Raw genomic sequence first — 17853 nt, 5'->3', positions numbered from 1 at the left:
ACCTGAGAAATGCAGCCGAGAGTGAATTTCTATCATGCGAGGAATTAATGCTGCAATCACAGTTCATATTTGCCAGAGGACACGGGGACGGAACTGTCTATTTCAGAAACACCATGTAATTACAAGCTTTGGTGATGCTGCAAATATTACAATATGTTATTAAAATATTGATGGGGAGTAATCTGAAACCATGTTGTCGCCTACGGTTTGATATTACGTTGCGAAGACTTTGCTTTAGGGCTTTACTGGTGCTGCGATTTCTGTCAACAGACCACAGCTGTCCAGAGAGACACACAGTCACTGAGAAATTATCTATCCCTTTTTCAGCGCAGAACACTACAACACAAAAGCCCACCTTTGTGAAAAGGGAGGTCATTATGAAGGAAGTTGGAGAAAGCAGGTCTCTCTCTCTCTATCTTCCTACCTGAGGGGGGAAATTTATATGGCGGTGTTGCCCCCTGGAGCAGCACCAGAGCTGGAGGGAAAAGCCAAAGAGCAATTTGGAGACCCAAATAAAAACTAATCTCAAATTCAATACCATCTGACAAGCCGATGAATTCGACCAGCTTACCTCAGCATGAATATCCAGGAACAGACAGGGCGCACAGGGAGGGAGGGAAAGGGTTTAGATGTCCGTGTGCCCTCCAATTCGTTTGATTCTGAATCAAGGGTTTTATTCATCAAATGAAAAAGCCAATCTTGGTAAGTTAAAATACACACCTGCACTCACCCACGCAAACAAATACACACACACGCATACGTGCACAAGCCACGAGCCGTGAAGTGTAGGGAACCATGAATTTAAGGAATTAGATACAGCTAATTTGGTTAACTTTGCTGCTAACTGTAACAGACTTGAAGTAAGTTAATGAAATATACCACAATTGATCAATTATGCTGCATATTTCCAGGGAAGTCGTGGCCTAATGGTTAGAGAGTCGGACTAATTGTGGGTGGGGGGAGTGCATGTACAGTTCTGTCTCCACCTTCAATACCACGACTTAGGTGCCATTGAGCAAGGCATCGAACCCCCAACTGTGTGTGTGTGTGTATGTGTGTTCACTGCTCTGTGTGTGTGTTCACTGCTCTGTGTGTGTGCACTTCGGATGGGTTAAATGCAGAGCACAAATTCTGAGTATGGGTCACCATACTTGGCTGAATGTCACGTCACTTTCACTCACTTTCGTATGGCTGACCTTCTTCCTATTTATATGTATTTAAAAGTGTATTTATGAATTTGGTCTTTTTCAAATTCAAAACGTTTTTCTTCAATACTGTCCCTGAAAGACAAATAATGTATCAATTATGTGTCAAAAACAGTCAAAATACAATTTAATGATTGTTTAATTGCATACCCTTGTCAAAAAGAAGTGCGCTAAACTTTATTCAATGTGCAGTTGTAGTGTACATCAAATCTTAACCCTTGATGATACGGAATATGATATCAATGAGGAAAAAAAAATGTGTGATGTTTTTACATCTAAAAATATATCTAGTTTATAATGTATTACACATCTCCTATTTAATAAAAAGTAACATTTCATATCCAGCTGTTGCTCTTAGGCAACATTGTACTGTACCATCGTGGATCATACCTAACTATCATATCAAGTACCCTTTAAATAATGTACTTGCAGATGAGATATTAATTAAATAAAATGCCTCTTAGGTGTACTTAAAGAGAGTTCACTTTCATGACTTTCTTAACACACTTAAGTACACTTTTAAAAATGTTTTTTTTTTATAATCTCAAATTAAGTTAAACGGTAAAGAAAATTTTTAATCGTTGTTGTTGACTAAAATACTAAAACACATGTAAAGTACTTGATTTAATTAATAATAGTGATATTCAAAAATACATGTAAAGATATTATACTGTAGCCTATTTACAATGTACTTAAGTGAAAGCACTTAATTTTTTCTGTATTTTTTCAAAGCCATTTTTTATTTCTTTTTATTAAGTACACTTTTCAAATGAATCCTGGAATGTACTTCTTCGGATCCTCTGTTGTCTAATATTTTGTTATATGGTTTCACTATGATTTTAATTTGTAAGAGCTTTGTTTTTATGTAATGTAGAGCTGCAGAGTCGAGATTTCCCTTCACTTGCATCATTATCTTCCTGACACTCTTTATTATATCTGATCCCAGATAAAAATTAAAAGGCAATTAGCTACCCAAAATTTAGTAAAAATCATAAACCATCTAATTCAGTTTGCAGCTTTTGAGAAACAAAACTTGTGCCTGTTTTGAATTGAAGCTGAATTAACCAACAATTGGATGTGTTAGTGCTTTCCCTTGATTGTGTGGTTTGTGTTTTGTGTCTCTACTCCCCAATCAAAGCACATTTAATCAAGCACAATTATATCCTGCGCCTATTATATTCTACTGCAGTTGCAATTACTTGCCGCCATGTGCTCAAAAGACAGAAATTAAACAAACTGTTTAATTGGTGTAACTGTTCACTGGTTTTTAGTCAACTTTCAAAAAGACAAAGCAAATGAATGCAGTTATTTTAACATCTATAGAATACATTTGTATTATTATTATTTTTATTTTTTTTACTTTCAATAGTGTATCGAGTGCTGGCAATTAAATCACACATAATCATTTCTAGTGGGTTTGCTGTTAAAGGAACACTCCACCGTTTTTTGAAATAGGGCTTATTCACATTATTTCCTACTTTTAGATAGGTGGGCAAATGCATTTTTGTGTCAGTGCATGCATTGTTTTAGTTTGACTGGGTCGGCGTTAGCTTAGCTTAGCACAATGAATGGAATCCTTTGTTGCCAGCTAGCATGGCCTGAGTAAAAGTGATCAAAAAAATAAAAAAAACCCACCTAATTACTTCTTGTGGCCTGCGTATTCACAACGAGTACGAATAGCGATCCAGATTAACACTAGGCGATTTCCTAGGCAGATATTGACTTGGGACTATATTGTGGGGAAGCACAGGCGAAGCACTGCTGCTTAGGCGAAGCACTGCTACTTCGGAAATAATGTGAATAAGCCCTATTTCAAAAAACGGTGGAGTGTTCCTTTAATGTAATTAGTATTAGTTTGGAGTGGATGAATAACATTACCATTTCATAATCCTGCAAGATCTTCTTTTAGCAGTATCAATTATTGACAATTAACTGTTATTTTGAAATCATGAACACCACTGGCAGAAGTGTCTTTGAACAGACTGAAAAATATAAAACTGATATTTAATGAAACATATTTCAGTATTCATAGAGATATTCCTTTCTCTACAGTATGTACTACTTAGCATTGTTTAAATAAAGAGGAGTGGGGCTAGTTGTCAGAAGGCCTATAGTTCAGTAACTAAAAGGTTTTCAATCAAATGTCAAACATATGTTTTCTCTAGCAGTGAGATGTATGTTTTTCAAACCTAGTTTGCATACATTCAAACAAGAGTCAACTATAAAATGCATTCTGATGTCTTAATCTAAACATAATAGTGTGACAACATGCCCCGCTATTGGGTGAACACACCTGGCTACTATGTTATAGTGAACTGAACCTCTTTTTCAGAATAATTCCACAACATGACACAACCTGGTGGCGGAGAAAAGAGTGCTTTCAAACATCCCTCGCAGCAGGAGTGAAGATCATGCAAAAGAGCAAACAGCCTTTTTAAATCAAAGACTTAAAAGTGAGAGGATTAAGTCTTACCCTCCCAGTGACTGAACGACAATGTAACTGCTTCATCAAAAAGAGATCAATAAAGGGGCTTTTGTGCTTCCACTAGGCTAAATGAGAACATAAATTGTGCTCTCCAATAAAATAATGGCTGGTAGATTCATTTGCACATTAACCTTTTCGTGTCTTTCAAAGGGCTGGTTAAATTATCACCTCTTTTCTCCAACTTTGACACAAAGCAGCGTGGCCTTTAAATCAAGAAGTCTGCCGCCATGGTATAATGCTCTGAGTATAAGAGGTATAGTCCAGTGACGATGGAAATATGTCTAATGTATATTCTACCCAAGATGGATGAGTATAAAGCCTAAGCATCGAATCCCATAATTCCAGAAAGGAGTAAAGTGTTGCCACGGAGAACATAATGACACCTTCTTACCGCTGCCATAAATGCAAAAGCACCTATTCTTTATATGATGCAATATATATTACTTAATATAAAACCACCACCCCATGGCATGACTGTCACACATATTGTGTTTTTGCTCATCTCACCACTGCGCCCATCCGTAAGAGTTGGATGGCTTTAGCTTTCACAAACAAATTGAAACCTTTAATTGGTTCCAGAAGATAAGAGACATCCCTGAATGAGAGGTCTGCCCATAATAGTAAATGACAAGGACAAATGTATGCCAAAGAAACAGACAGGAAAGTCTATTGAGGAGGTTATTAGGATGCCTACCTGAAAGGCATCCTATGAATAATTGCAGCACCAGCAGTTTCCATGACAACCCCATTTTAAATATTTGGAGGTCAGCGAGAGCTCACATTCAATTGAGGATAAACAGAATGCCGTCTTTGTCCAGACTTGATCCTCTGTGCCCTGAAATCAAAAGACAAGATGAGAAGAGTTAGAAAGAGTTAGCCAGACTAAAGCAGCCATGTTCAGCAACATTTCCTAGCTGTGTGTCAGGTAAATTAGTTTGTTTCTTCATGAAACCAGATTTGGAGAAAATTTTGCATTACGTCACTTGCTTACCAGTTAAATGGGTGCCATCAGAATAAGAGACCAAACAGTGGATATAAACATCACAATCCACAAGTAATTCACACCACTCCTGTACATCAATTAACATCTTTTGAAGCCAAAATCTGCATGTTTGTAAGAAACAAATCCTTTATTAAGACGTTTTAACTGTATTGTGTAAATGTAAGGTGTATTAATTGCCAAAACAGGAGTCCATAATCCATAATAAGACTTCCTCCTTTGAAAAAGTCCATCCTCTGTTCTCATTTTAAAATTCACTGACTTATTCTTAAGAACTGTTTTAGACCGTTATCGCTTGTAAAGAGTGCTTGATCTCTGCATATTTCTCTCCTGATTCAGACGAGATAACCTTTTCACTGGAGAAAGCAATAACATGGATAGTAGGGATGTAACGATGCACCACGAGCCGGTTGAAAAGCAATACAAATACGTGATGATTCAAATCAGTTGAGATGTTAAACGAATGGAGATACGTTTGGGGGCAGGAGTTTATATAAATGTATCCCAGTTAAACTATGGTTAATATAGCAAAACCATGGTTAATTTGTGGTTACCATGGTTTAACTATAGTAACCATAGTTTTTGTTTTATTTGTAGTAAAACCATGGTTAATTTTCGTAAGGGAGTCAGTATTCTGAGACTGTTAATGCACGCTGGCTGGTCTACCCGTATAATACACTTAAAAAAAAAAAGAAAAAAGGAAAATGCTATTGTGGCATAAGAAACAACATTTATTACACAACTGTTGTCAGAATTAATTGGTGATTTCAAATTTGAAATTAAATTGTAAGCTGGATGAACAGTTTTGGAGAATTTGATGTTTCCCCATTTAGAAACTTAAGAGTTATACTTGCATTACCGGAGAGGCATTTCAAAGATGGCCGTCAAGTGAAATGACTTGCCCTAAAGGGACTTTGATATTAAAGCAACGTTCAGATGCTCTGCGCTTCTTTGTTTACCGCAATAACCAAGGAAACATTGTATCGCTTTTGTTCCATAAGCATCTCCTGCTGTCAGCGAGTGAGTCTGCGTCTCGTTCAGAGCTCTTTGTTTCGTGCAAATGTTTTATCTAGTATAGTTTCACAAAACTAAAGTCAGAGCATTCTGTTTTTGTTTAAAAATCTCCAATTATACAATTTCAGTTAGATTTTAAAAACTGCTCATGCTGCATGTATTCAGCATCTTTGTTTGGGTTGTGATTCAAATGCAGTGGCTGTCTCTTATTTTGAAGGGAAAAAGCATAGGTGGCCTTTGTTTATATGTAGAGATTTTTTTTTTTTTGTCTTATTTATTTGATTTGATTATTTGACATATTTCTGTTTAACAAAGAAATGTGCATCAATTTGTCCAAGAAATAATAAAAGGACACCTTTTCATTTATAATTTGTCTTAAATGTAATTTTGTTGAAAAAGAATCGTGAGAAAATCATATTGTGAAATCAGTATGATGAATCAAATTGAATCATGAGTTGAGTGAACCGTTACAACTCTAATGGAGGAAGCAAGAGTTTGAAGTTAAGAACATCTTAAAAATAATTCATTTATTTCTAATAAACATGCAACTTTTGCCTTCAGAAGACATTAACTGATGGAGTGGAGTGGTGTGGATTACTTGTGGATTATTGTAATGTTTTTATCAGTTGTTTGGACTTTCATTCTGATGGCACCCATTCACTGCAGAGGAACCATTGGTGAACAAGTGATGGAATGCTATTTCTCCAAATCTGTTCTGATGGGACATTTTAAAACGCTTAACGTGAAAAACGCATAATAAATGGCTCTAACATAAACATGGTTTAATGTACTAAGACAGTGACATTAAAAGACCAAATTCACTAAACATCATACTAATAAAGTATGCTATCTACAAAAAATCAGATGAGCCCTGAATATAAAAGCAATGCATTTAATAACACGTTAAGCCTTTTCCTTCCATAGAAAACCATTAGAAGAAATCGCTTAACGTGGCTTAATGTACTTAGACAGTGATTTTATAAAACCAAACTCACTAAACATCATACTAATAAAGTATACTATCTATAAAAAAAATCAGATGAGCCCTGAATATGAAAGCAATGTGTTTAATAACACGTTAAGCCTTTACCTCTCATAGAAAACCATTATAAGAAAAGGCATTCATATTCATGGCTCATCTGATTTTTTGTAGATAGTATACTTTATTAGTATGATGTTTAGTGAGTTTGGTCTGTTAATATCACTGTCTTAGTACATTAAGTCACGTTAAGCATTTTTCACGTTAAGAGATTTAGAATGTCCCGTTCTGATGAAGAAACAGACTCCACCTTGGATAACCCACAAAATTTCCCACAAATTATCATTTTTGGTTGAACTATTACTTTAAAGTAACATAAATAAAATAAATAAATAAAATGTTTTAGTATTTAGATCAATACCTTTCAAACGGACCTTGAAAGGTCTAAGCAATGTCTTAGACATACTTTATCGCAGGTACTGTGAATAATCTTGTTAATCTTTGACTATAAAAAATTTAAGCTGGCAGAGAATGTGGCATATCTACAATTTTATTACTCATGGCTATAATTAGAGCCTTTTCTTAAATCAACCCTCTCTGCCAACATCACACAAGGCTTTTAGGAGAGTTAAGAACTTGGCCCAAGGTACAAATCCCCTTATGCCATTATCTGGCCTCCACAGCTCTGATCATCTAGAGGGGACACTTCAGGCAACTAGCTCTCACACATCTGCTCTAACACAAGATTACTCAAGTGCTCCAGTACACACACTCAGTGAATTTTTTTTTTTTTTTGTACAGTAGGCTATATTTTTTGAAGGTGAAATTAAAATCAGATTTTGTAAGTACAACAGCAAAATTGCAAGTGTGATATTAAACAGCTCTGCAAACCAGAAGAGTGCTCCAGTGATGATGTACAGTATTTTTATACGGAAAGTTGGCATCGCACTGGTTCCCTTGAGAAAAACCTGCAGACGATAAGCTCTGTGATTTTAAAACATTTTTAAACATTTTGTTTATCATGATAATCTTCACAAATGAACACAACCTAGATGGCTTTACCTGTTCAACCTGGCAACCTATATAGTCCCATTTAACCTTTTTTTTTAACAATAGCTGTTTTCAAGACAAATAAAAATGTACAAATAAAACATAACATATATTGAGTAAGAGTTAACCACAAATCTAATTTCAGGCATTTAACCAAAAGCCTGTTCAAAAAAGACATTGACTTTAGGATGATGGAACCGAAAGCGTTAAAATGCTAACCATATCAGTTTCTTGCCAAAAAAAATACACAATCCCTGCAGTACTCTACATCAAGTACCTATGATAATATTACTATCTGTTTTCTTTCATTTTGTGAAATAGTTCCAAAAGCAGGAAAAAATAGAATACAGACTCACGGAGAGTTTCAGTGAACCATTCCAATAGAGATGTTGCTTGTATTAGTTCAATAAACAAGAAGTTAATGTATAAGTTAATAACTCCTTTTTTAGGCTTTACTCCTACACTGCACTGCGATAACGAGTGTATAACCAATTTACACTCAGTCACTGGAGAATTCATGTACTGTGTGTCACGCTGAATGATTTATGAAGTCTTGCTAGAGTATGGCATCCACAGCACTTTTAGCACACTCAGTGTCTAAATTGGTGCAAGTTTATGTTCACTCATTCAGTCAACTATACCAGTGAAGTAATGTAGGCAATAGGGAATGAGGGTATAGGTGTTTTGAACGAATTGTTTAAGTGAACAATTCAATGACTCGCTCATAAAGACACTTGACAAAGTCACTTATCATCACCATCTGCTGGTGCAACAACGTAACCTGCCGAGAGACTCTCTGAAAATCTCCCAAAATAATGCACATGTGTCACAGTGTCTGGTCTGTGTATCCTTGGGTGTCCACTACTGGTCTCACTTCCCCATAGAGTCCCCACTGCAGGCACTACATTTCCAACAAGCCTTTGTCCGATTCATCACTGTTAATTGCAAACCTGTTAATTGCACTCTATCTGTTTCATGGAGTCCTTGGATTATGTCACCCTACTTTCTCGTGTTCCCTAGTGTTTTTAGTGTTTCTTTGTTTTTGGACTGCTTTTGTTATTATTGACCTCTTGCCTGTCTGGACTACGATTTTTGGATTCTCCCTATTAAACAATGCTATTGGATCTCTCTGTCTGTGTGTATGTTCATGACAACATGCTCCAGAACTTGTCAGGTAGAGTAAAACAAACAGTGGAAAGTAATGTGACTTTCGTCATTCACTTTTACGAAAATCCCTAACTTAGGGATTGAATGCAATAGCACATGAACAGTATAAGCAAGAAAAATGTTCATCAATGGATATGACCATGTCTGTTATATAAAAAAGTGAATGAGACATGAACTGCATATTACTAAAGCACATCAGCGCTTTTCAAACAACTCTGCCTAGCCAATCATATCCAAGGACTGCAACTACAACAGTAACCTACACATGTATACATGAAAACAGCTTGGGTGTAGCCTACTTTATTAACCCACTGAACACTGTTTTGGAAACTGTCTCTAATTTTATGTGATATTTTAATAGGTTGTTGTATCCATGATATAATTTCTAAAAGGATTTTCTTGAAAATGACTGTGGTTAATTAGGCTTCACCTCACAATGGTCATCCAATAAGCAGGTGCTTTATGCAGCACAACAAAAGTGAATTTATCACCCATACAAATATCAAATACTTGAATGCTCACCAAGTGCAGACTTATTAGCAGAGACTGAAATGAAGGATATATTAAAACTAGTTTTCAGCCAACAAGTGTCATGATATCCACACAACATTACCCAACCCAAAGAAGTCTTTTGGGAGGACATAAATAAAACATCCTTCATCGATCACATCCAAACAAGCATTCAATTCCTCGAGAGAGTTAGCCATTAGCATCACTATTGATCTCAGACTGTTGCAAATCATATGTTGCCAAAATCTTATTTTGCTAAAATACTCTGCTATTTTCAGTAGCTGTGGACACACATAAGGTTGCCAAATGCCATTTCCTAACAGCAGGGGGAAATTGATCAGACCAAATTCTGAGCTGCTGTAGAAATTAAATCACACTTTGACACATTACAAATCTGTGCGCACAAAAAACAAGAAAAGCATCATTAACCATCTATTGTGTGTTCACATGAAATCAATAAATGGCTCTAACATAAACCTAGAAAATGACAGCATAACTATCACACGCCTTTGTAAAAACATGTCTTTACTACCAGGATCTATGCATGCTATTGGCCTTTTAAATGTTTGCTTTGTTTGTGTGATTGGCAGTTCATCCATTACGGCTTGTGGATGCATTTCAAAGCTGTGAACATGACATACAATTTATGTCTCGCTGCAGACCGAGTGCTCACAGCCAACAATCTGAGCTGAAAATGAGCCCACAGAAAATGTATCTTTCCTTTAAATTCTGCTTGATGCCATAACTCTGCTTGATGCCATAATAAAAGGCAAAATGTGGCATGTTTTATGCTTTAAAAGGGGATCTGTCTGGAATATTTGCAGACATTCACATTTGCACTGCAATAGGACAAACGAGAGCAAGAATAAGGCACAGAACTCACGTTTGTACACCACAAAAACACACCTAAGAGCAAGACTCCGGAAAGCATGCAATGGCTGACATTATAGAAACTGCAGACGGTGAGAGTCACACAAAATGTACAATATGCATGCTCTCTACTTTTTAAACAAAAATGAGACAGACACCCACTCTTCCCAGATCTGGCAAGATCTCGGTTAGAAAGTAACACTCTAAATCTTTTATCTGGTTCCCTGGACTTCACTTGATCCACAAACACCATCTTTGAGAAGAGTTTCTCTGCAAACCCAAGCACAATTTCACTATAGGCGACTGGCCCCTTAAGAGTGCAAAATGAACTGTGGTGTTGTTAAAACCTCAACTGACATGTACATTTGAGAGAAGCGGTTGACAACACGGTCGAGCGGTGTGTAAAATTCTCCAGCTGGTATTGTGCACTCTGACTGAACTTTAATCTAGAGGGTGTGAATGAAAAATTCATGTTCAGTATCCAAAAGAGCCAAGAAACCACAGTTACCAGATTTATCTAGCTGGATATGACTGAATTTTGAATGAAGCACTTCAGAGAATCTACTGGTTTGCATTCACACTTCTATTCATATTATACCACTGTCACTCATAGTTATAAACTTTTATATGCAAGTAAACTTGCCCCATAGACTTCCCTTGTAAGTTTATTTGCATCAGCAGATTGTTTCGCTTGTTGTTATGAACTGAAAGTATTTTTCTGTAGTATTCGGCAGCATCTGTGGCACGGGACCCTGAATATTAGTTTATTCTCTCTCTGTAATGACAGAGGTGCGTGCACAGACTGAAACAATTCATGAAGTTTCTGACAAATATTATTTGGCTGTAAAATTGGTGGTGCAGAGATTTGAAGCATGCATCCAGCAGGTACAGCACATCTCACAAATCAGCCTCGACCTGCTGCATATAAACATCAGCTCTCTATGACTCAACCAGCAATGCTGGGAGAAAAGGGAAATGTAATATGTCACAGAAGACAAGCCTTTCTCCTTGTCTCTTCCACCTTGACTTGCATCAACACAGAGGTGTGTGCAAACAATCTGGCTTCCCTAATGATGCCTTGAGAAATCATCCAGTGTTTCTACTATTATTATTATTATTATTATTATTATTATTATTATTATTATTATTCTCTGACAAGCCAGCAGAGTGCAGCAAAAACTTTACCTCTAGTGCAAATTATTGCTATGTATGAATGAGTACTTAATTTTAGTCTGGAATTGTATTCTTTCTTTAAAACAATGACTGACTTAAACATAGTCAAGAAAATAAAACCAAACATTAAAACATAAATACTTTTATTAGAGATTCTAATTGCATAAAGATCAAAATGCAGATTTAAGACTTAAAGCACACCATGTCAAATGATTGATTTATTTATAATAATTATTATTTTTTAAATAAATAAGATGTCTTATGTCACTGCTTCCCTAATGTTCAGAATTAATATGGGACAGAGGTGCATAGGCTGGAAGAGGCATTGCAAAAGACTTAAATCAAGCCCATTGTCAAGAAAAATATGAATTTGATATAAGAGAATCATCTTGTGAAATAAATCAATCTGTTTCAAAAACATTGAATCAAAATGCAGCATGTTTGTGCATGAAGGAAGTCCTTTTGTAGACCATTCAAACAAAGAAACAAAGAATCAAACAATAAGTAATCCATCCAATCCCTATTGCTTCAAAGAGGGTTGTGAAATTATTTTATTGCAATTACTCACATCATTAAAAGAATGATTCCTCTCAACCCAAATCTCTAGTGGCATCATAAACACAAGTGGAATAGTAATTTGGCAGACAGGATACATTTTTAATAATATTCCATAAATATGTTTCAGTGTTTTAGTGGTTAGATAGACTGGAACTGATTCCAACCAGTTATTCCAAGTACTATATTTTATCATTCATTCACAGATGGATAACAGAGAGAGGTCCAGAAGCTGCAGCAGTGTTCACTGACCGAAAATGGTTGTAAAAAAAGGAGAATAGAAAGCTAAGAATTTGGACATATTATGCCAGTGGTCCAGTCCTCGTGCATATTTTGCATGACTCTCTATTTAACACACCTGATTCAGATTTCCAGCTCATTAGAAGAGAGCTCCATGCATGAACTGTGCTCCGCTTGACATGGTCCCTACACAGTGTTCTTTGCTCCCTACTCTCTGAGTACGGGAAATCCATTGAAGTTTTCTTTAATTTGGAACATCCATTCATGGATTTTCAATACGCCATGGCCTGCAGCATCTTCACACACCAATGAAACTTACTAGAGAAGTGGGAATTTTGAATTACCACTGTAAAAAAATACAATTTAAATTCATGTCTCGCACACTTAAATGCCATTTGAATGGAACATATACACTCCCTTCGAACTGGAATGATGATGCAATATCCTGTGAGGTCCACTTATTCGGTCAAACAGAACTAGCATCTGAAGTGATAAGAGAGACATAATGTGCAAAGCGGTGGAACGACTGGAAGTGACAACCACTGAATTGTGCAATATTGATGAAATTAAACAAGGAATGTAGAAGTAATTATTCATCTTGAATGATGAGTTTGCAACAGCAAAAATAAAGGTTTCTCAAAGGTTCTTGTGTTGATTATGTGGTTTTTTGAAGACAAAAAAAAAAAAAAAAAAAACACATAACCAAACAGCTTCCAAACAGCAATCCTTTTATGAGTACATATAGCATTATACTGTAAAAACCTTTCTGGTTCTAATTGCAACCTTTATTTTTAAGACTAGAGCCATTCAGAAAAATGTTCACTAACATGAAAAAAAAAAAAAAAAAAAAAAAAAAAAAAACTTTCACTATAACCACAAATTCTAATAACATTTATCTGTTTTATAATCTGCTTATTTGAACGGTGTACCAAAATATAGCTCTTGTAAGTATAAAAATGCCAAAACATTTCTCACAGCCCATAAAACACCAGGCTGCAGAATAATATATCACCTAAATATAAAGCGTCATGTATCTCTTCTTCTTCTTTTAAATAGCCCTAAACTATTAATATTGTTTCCTTCTCAAACTCGTTTACCTTTCTTGACTTCACACAGTTTTCAGCCTCTTCGCGTCTGCCAGTGTAACAGCAGCATCTCTCTATCCATTCCAAAATGCCAAAGACGATCGAGCGCTCTTCACAGGTGCAGCTGCCACAGAGGAATTGTTTCTGCTTTTTTTTCTGCCTCCGGAAATCCAAGATACTCCTTGAGAGACGGTGAAACGCGCTGGTGATACCCCGCTGGATTACTGTGCGGCAAATGAGAAGTAAAGCAAACGCGTCACGCATGGAGTATCCTCAGTTCAGCCTCACGGATCCACTCCACACTGCGCCACGCGTCAACGTGTGTGGAGCCGCTCGCGCTCACATCCCCGCTGTGACGCAACACAAACTTCACATCACTTGATCAGTTCATCGGCACAGATGAAAGAAAACACGTGGAAAGAGAGTGGGAGGGATATAAAAAGACTTTTTGAGCAGTAAAAAGTGTTAGAAGCTCTATCAATAATGGATTAAAAACATGATATCAGGTTTAAAATGTCCTCAGCGCTTGAGACCTGTGCTAATATGCGCATTCCTTATTCGGTAAAACTCGGGAAAGTGCCTACTAAGAGCAGTATTATTCTCCTTTAAAATAAAAATAATAAGAAACATTTAGAAAACCTATTCTTTTTAAAGCATCTCATGAATTAATGAGAAAATAAAATATCCCTCAGCGTTAGGCAAAATCCACAACTGAAGAATTGGCTCCTTTTCAATTCATGAGTGTAGCTACATTTGAATTGAATTGAGGATTTTTGGAAGGTTGTGCAATATGGCTTAAATAATTATATCTATATCTATATTATGCCTATTTATTTCCTGATATGTTGATTAACTAAGCTCTGTCCTTTAAAACAATTTTCACAGCTGTTTATTTAGCTATAAACACTGAATAGAAATCTGTTTCCATTCACACTTCTATTCATAAACCACTGACTCTGTAACTTAGCTACTTATTGAGCCTTATTCAATCCTTAATTATTGTATTATATAATAATAATAATTTTATATAAGCAATAAGCCCTCAAGGCTGTGCTGTATTATGAAAGTCACTCAGCAGTGTGTTATGTGGGGGTAAACTATGCTTTTAATTTCATTCCATTTTAAATCTACTTTCAAAATACAGTTCTGCTTCCTTAATGCATCCTCACTTCAATTTCAGGAATAAACTGATATTCAGCAAGCCATCAGAGATCAAAATCAGTGGCTGCCTCAGCCTTTTAGCAGCTGTTCCTCGGCTTTACGCCTTTCCATTCTCATTTAGACCTGCTTAATCAGCGTGTCATGTTTCATTACAGAGAAATGGAATGTCACATTTTGGTAAAAGTTTCAAAAACATTCCAAGATGGCTCTTTTGAGATGAACAAGTGCTGGAGGTCTTTATTATATTATTTTCTTCAGACATTAAAGTCAAAAACCACACCACAAACACTGTTTGTCAATTACTTATAAAAGTTTTTTTAAAGTATTTTCTGTGATAATTTGAATTATTAATTGAATTCAAAAGTTAGAATGTGTTAAACTGAGTACTATACATTTATTAGTATAGTAGTTATGTCAAAATAAGGGCAAGAAATGTTTAGAACGTTTTGAACTATACTGAATCTTTGGAAATCTGAGGAATCTTCTATAGATTTCTGTTTGTACAGATTCCACATGGGCCTGCTAATGAACATCGGAGCTGTGTCTTTGAAAAGGGGAAATATAGCTCATGGTTTTTAAATCATGTAGCATCACTAGAAATATTTACGTTTGTATAAACTGTTATAGATTTTGCATTATGCATTCGAAAAGTCTGAAAGCTTGAATTTCTATAAACAGCAGCTTCTGCAATGTTTCTCAATGTTTATCAGTCAGTTGAAACAGTAGTTAAAGATCAAAATGTATCGCAATATCTTTTTTCAAAAGTAAATAAGAGAACTTCCCTGAGGATGACACAACAATTTTATATGTCATGTCAGCACACAGCACAAGGTTAAAGCACTTTACAACATGACATAATCTCGCACCACTTTAATGCATTCATTACATTGAATAAGGATTTTATTTGTTCTTTTTGACAGGGAGAATACATCATTTTTATGTCACTGCAACAAAATGTTCTCACAGTGTGATTGCAATTTCTTTTTCATTTTGTCAGAGATGGTAGCTTTCAAAAGACTAGGAAAAAGTTCTTTCTTTCTTTCTTTCAGTTTATTTAACTATTAGTATCAACATTTAGATCTATATAGTTGTAATTTGTTGTATTGTACTAAAGATCATGTGTTGGGGAGGTTCCATAAGGCTGTGAGGAACCCTGAAATTATCTGACACTTATTGAAATCAGTATTTTATGAATGTGGGAATATACTGGCAGCAGTGTGAGGGAAGCCTCGTGCTAAAACAAGTGTTTACAGTGAGAGAATATTCCAAATAATCAGTATTATATATGCATTACTGACAACTCAAACACAAAGCCTGCTGTGGAGCGTTTCAAATAGGGATGCACCGAAATGAAAATTCTTGGCCGAAACCGAAAACCGAAAAAGAGAAAACCAAGGCCAAAAACCGAAACCGAAACACCGAAAGAAATTATGCCAATTATTAGTACCATTGCATTTATTGCTATGACCGTGTACTAACTTTACTAAAATTAAGACATTGCAATTGCATAAATTAATATTAAAGTTTCAAAGATAATTACAATTACATAACTTATTTAAAAAAAAAAACATAAAAATACATAATTACAAATGATGCAAATATTTATAAAAGCACATTGCAACAATGCACAGTATAAAATAAAATTCAAACTAAAAATTTATCCCACTCATGTGCATATTTAATAATAAGGTACAGGCCTACTGGCCTGCAGAAAGGTTTTAAAATGAACAGTTCTCTCATAAAAACAAAGTGCATTTAGGTGAAGTGCATTTGAAATTGTTCTCTTTAGGACTAGAAAGTGCATCACTTCTCCAGTAGGCCAGACTGTTATCACTTCTGGGGATGGGGACTTCAGACAGATAACCATCTAGCTGTTGAGCAGTTGAGCTTGTCATCTGCCTGACATTTGAGAAATATTTGAGAGAGTGTATTTAAATAGGGCCAGGGCATAAATAAACATTTTTATCAGTCTTTTTTTTCTGCGCTCTGATCTGTCTCCTGCGCTTGGCGCTTCTCCGTCTCCACACGGGTTCTCCGCATCCAGCGCGGCCTGGATCATTTCTCGTGCGCGCTGCCTTATTTCCGCATCCAAGTAACGGTCTTTATAACGCGGATCAAGCACATTCGCGATGAAGTGCAGAGGATCCGAAAAGATCTCAGTGAGACGTGTGCTAACAGACTCTATAAGACTGTACTTTTCTTTGTTTTTACTTCGTGGTCCGTCTTAATCTCTTTGTTCGGAGACGTTTTAGTGCTGCGAATAAAGGAGTAAGGAGAGAGTGAATGTCGCGTGGAGCTCGTGGTCTGCGCTATGCAAGGGGCAAGGAACTCGACCGGAAGTTGAAGTCGGGTGGGGGCTGCCATCTTTTAGCAGAACTTCACTTGCGTTAGCATTCCCATTGACTCCCATTCATTTTGGCCTCACTTTGACAGCGAATAACTTTACATCTGAGGCGTTTAAAGACTCCGTTTGTCCATTATTTATTTCTAAAGATACACGACAATGTATAAAGGGCTCCATTACCTTCTATGTTACATTATGGCCCCGTATAAACAGTTTTTGTAAAAAATAGGCTAACGATTGCATCATAACCACTCGGCTCTCTGTCGCATTACCGTACAGACAGGAGGAGAAGCTCGCAGGCAATTAACTTAATATGGCGTACTGGCGTTACATTTTAAAATACTATACAAAATAATTAATCAGAATATTTACTCCTGCTCACTCACGACAAAGAACTCCCCGCTCAAGCTCGCCGTCTCTGCAAGATTAACGATGGCAGTTTGCACGCACAGCCACTTAGAAGATTTACATCTGGCAGACAGGTTGCTGACGTCGTCAAGCTTCGTTTGAGTCTGCGCGTCAGAAACGGAAGTGCTAAAAAACGCTAAAACTGGGCTTCATTTGTCTCAATTGAGTTCCAATGGGGTCGCTGTGTCCATTTCTTTTACTGTCTATGGCGCTATGCTGGTGCACGTGCAGGTCGCGGTTTCTGTTTGCGTCATCACAACATTTCGGCCGTGTTGTTTCGGTGATAAAAGTCTATCGGCCGAAAACCGAAAAGGCCATTTTCGGCCGAAAATTTTCGGTGGCCGAAATTTCGGTGCATCCCTAGTTTCAAATGTCTATTATTCAGTTTAAAAATCACTGTGGTGCTTTTTTACATTAGCTTTTCATTCTCCAAAACAGAAAAAGGTCCAAAACTCAAACAGACTGTGAAAACCATCAGCTCTGAATAGAATGGACTGACAAGTACTTGCAAGCGAATACAGTGGTTCTCAACCACTGTGTTTATTATGTAACCACACCAAGCTGTATTGAAGAAGTTCAATATGAAGAGGCAATGTGCAGCTCTGGC

The 17853-nt window shown here is 36.4% G+C and overlaps 1 protein-coding gene across 2 annotated transcripts in view; it reads right to left on the bottom strand.

The window, feature by feature from the left end:
• Positions 1–13733, bottom strand: part of LOC113078788 (contactin-4-like) — a 61761-nt gene extending 48028 nt beyond the window's left edge. For both annotated transcript variants that reach the window (XM_026251085.1, XM_026251086.1), the window contains exons 1-2: positions 13346–13733; positions 4385–4525 (exon numbers count right to left, since the gene is read on the bottom strand). In XM_026251085.1, the coding sequence (XP_026106870.1) occupies positions 4385–4439 (55 nt within the window). In that variant the 5' untranslated portion in view covers positions 4440–4525; positions 13346–13733. The remainder of the gene's footprint in view (positions 1–4384; positions 4526–13345) is intronic.
• Positions 13734–17853: the final 4120 nt, after the last annotated feature.

The sequence above is a fragment of the Carassius auratus genome, unplaced genomic scaffold, assembly GCF_003368295.1.
Source record: "Carassius auratus strain Wakin unplaced genomic scaffold, ASM336829v1 scaf_tig00026569, whole genome shotgun sequence".
In the NCBI taxonomy this organism is placed as follows: domain Eukaryota; kingdom Metazoa; phylum Chordata; class Actinopteri; order Cypriniformes; family Cyprinidae; genus Carassius; species Carassius auratus.
This window is presented reverse-complemented; position numbering and strand designations above follow the sequence as displayed.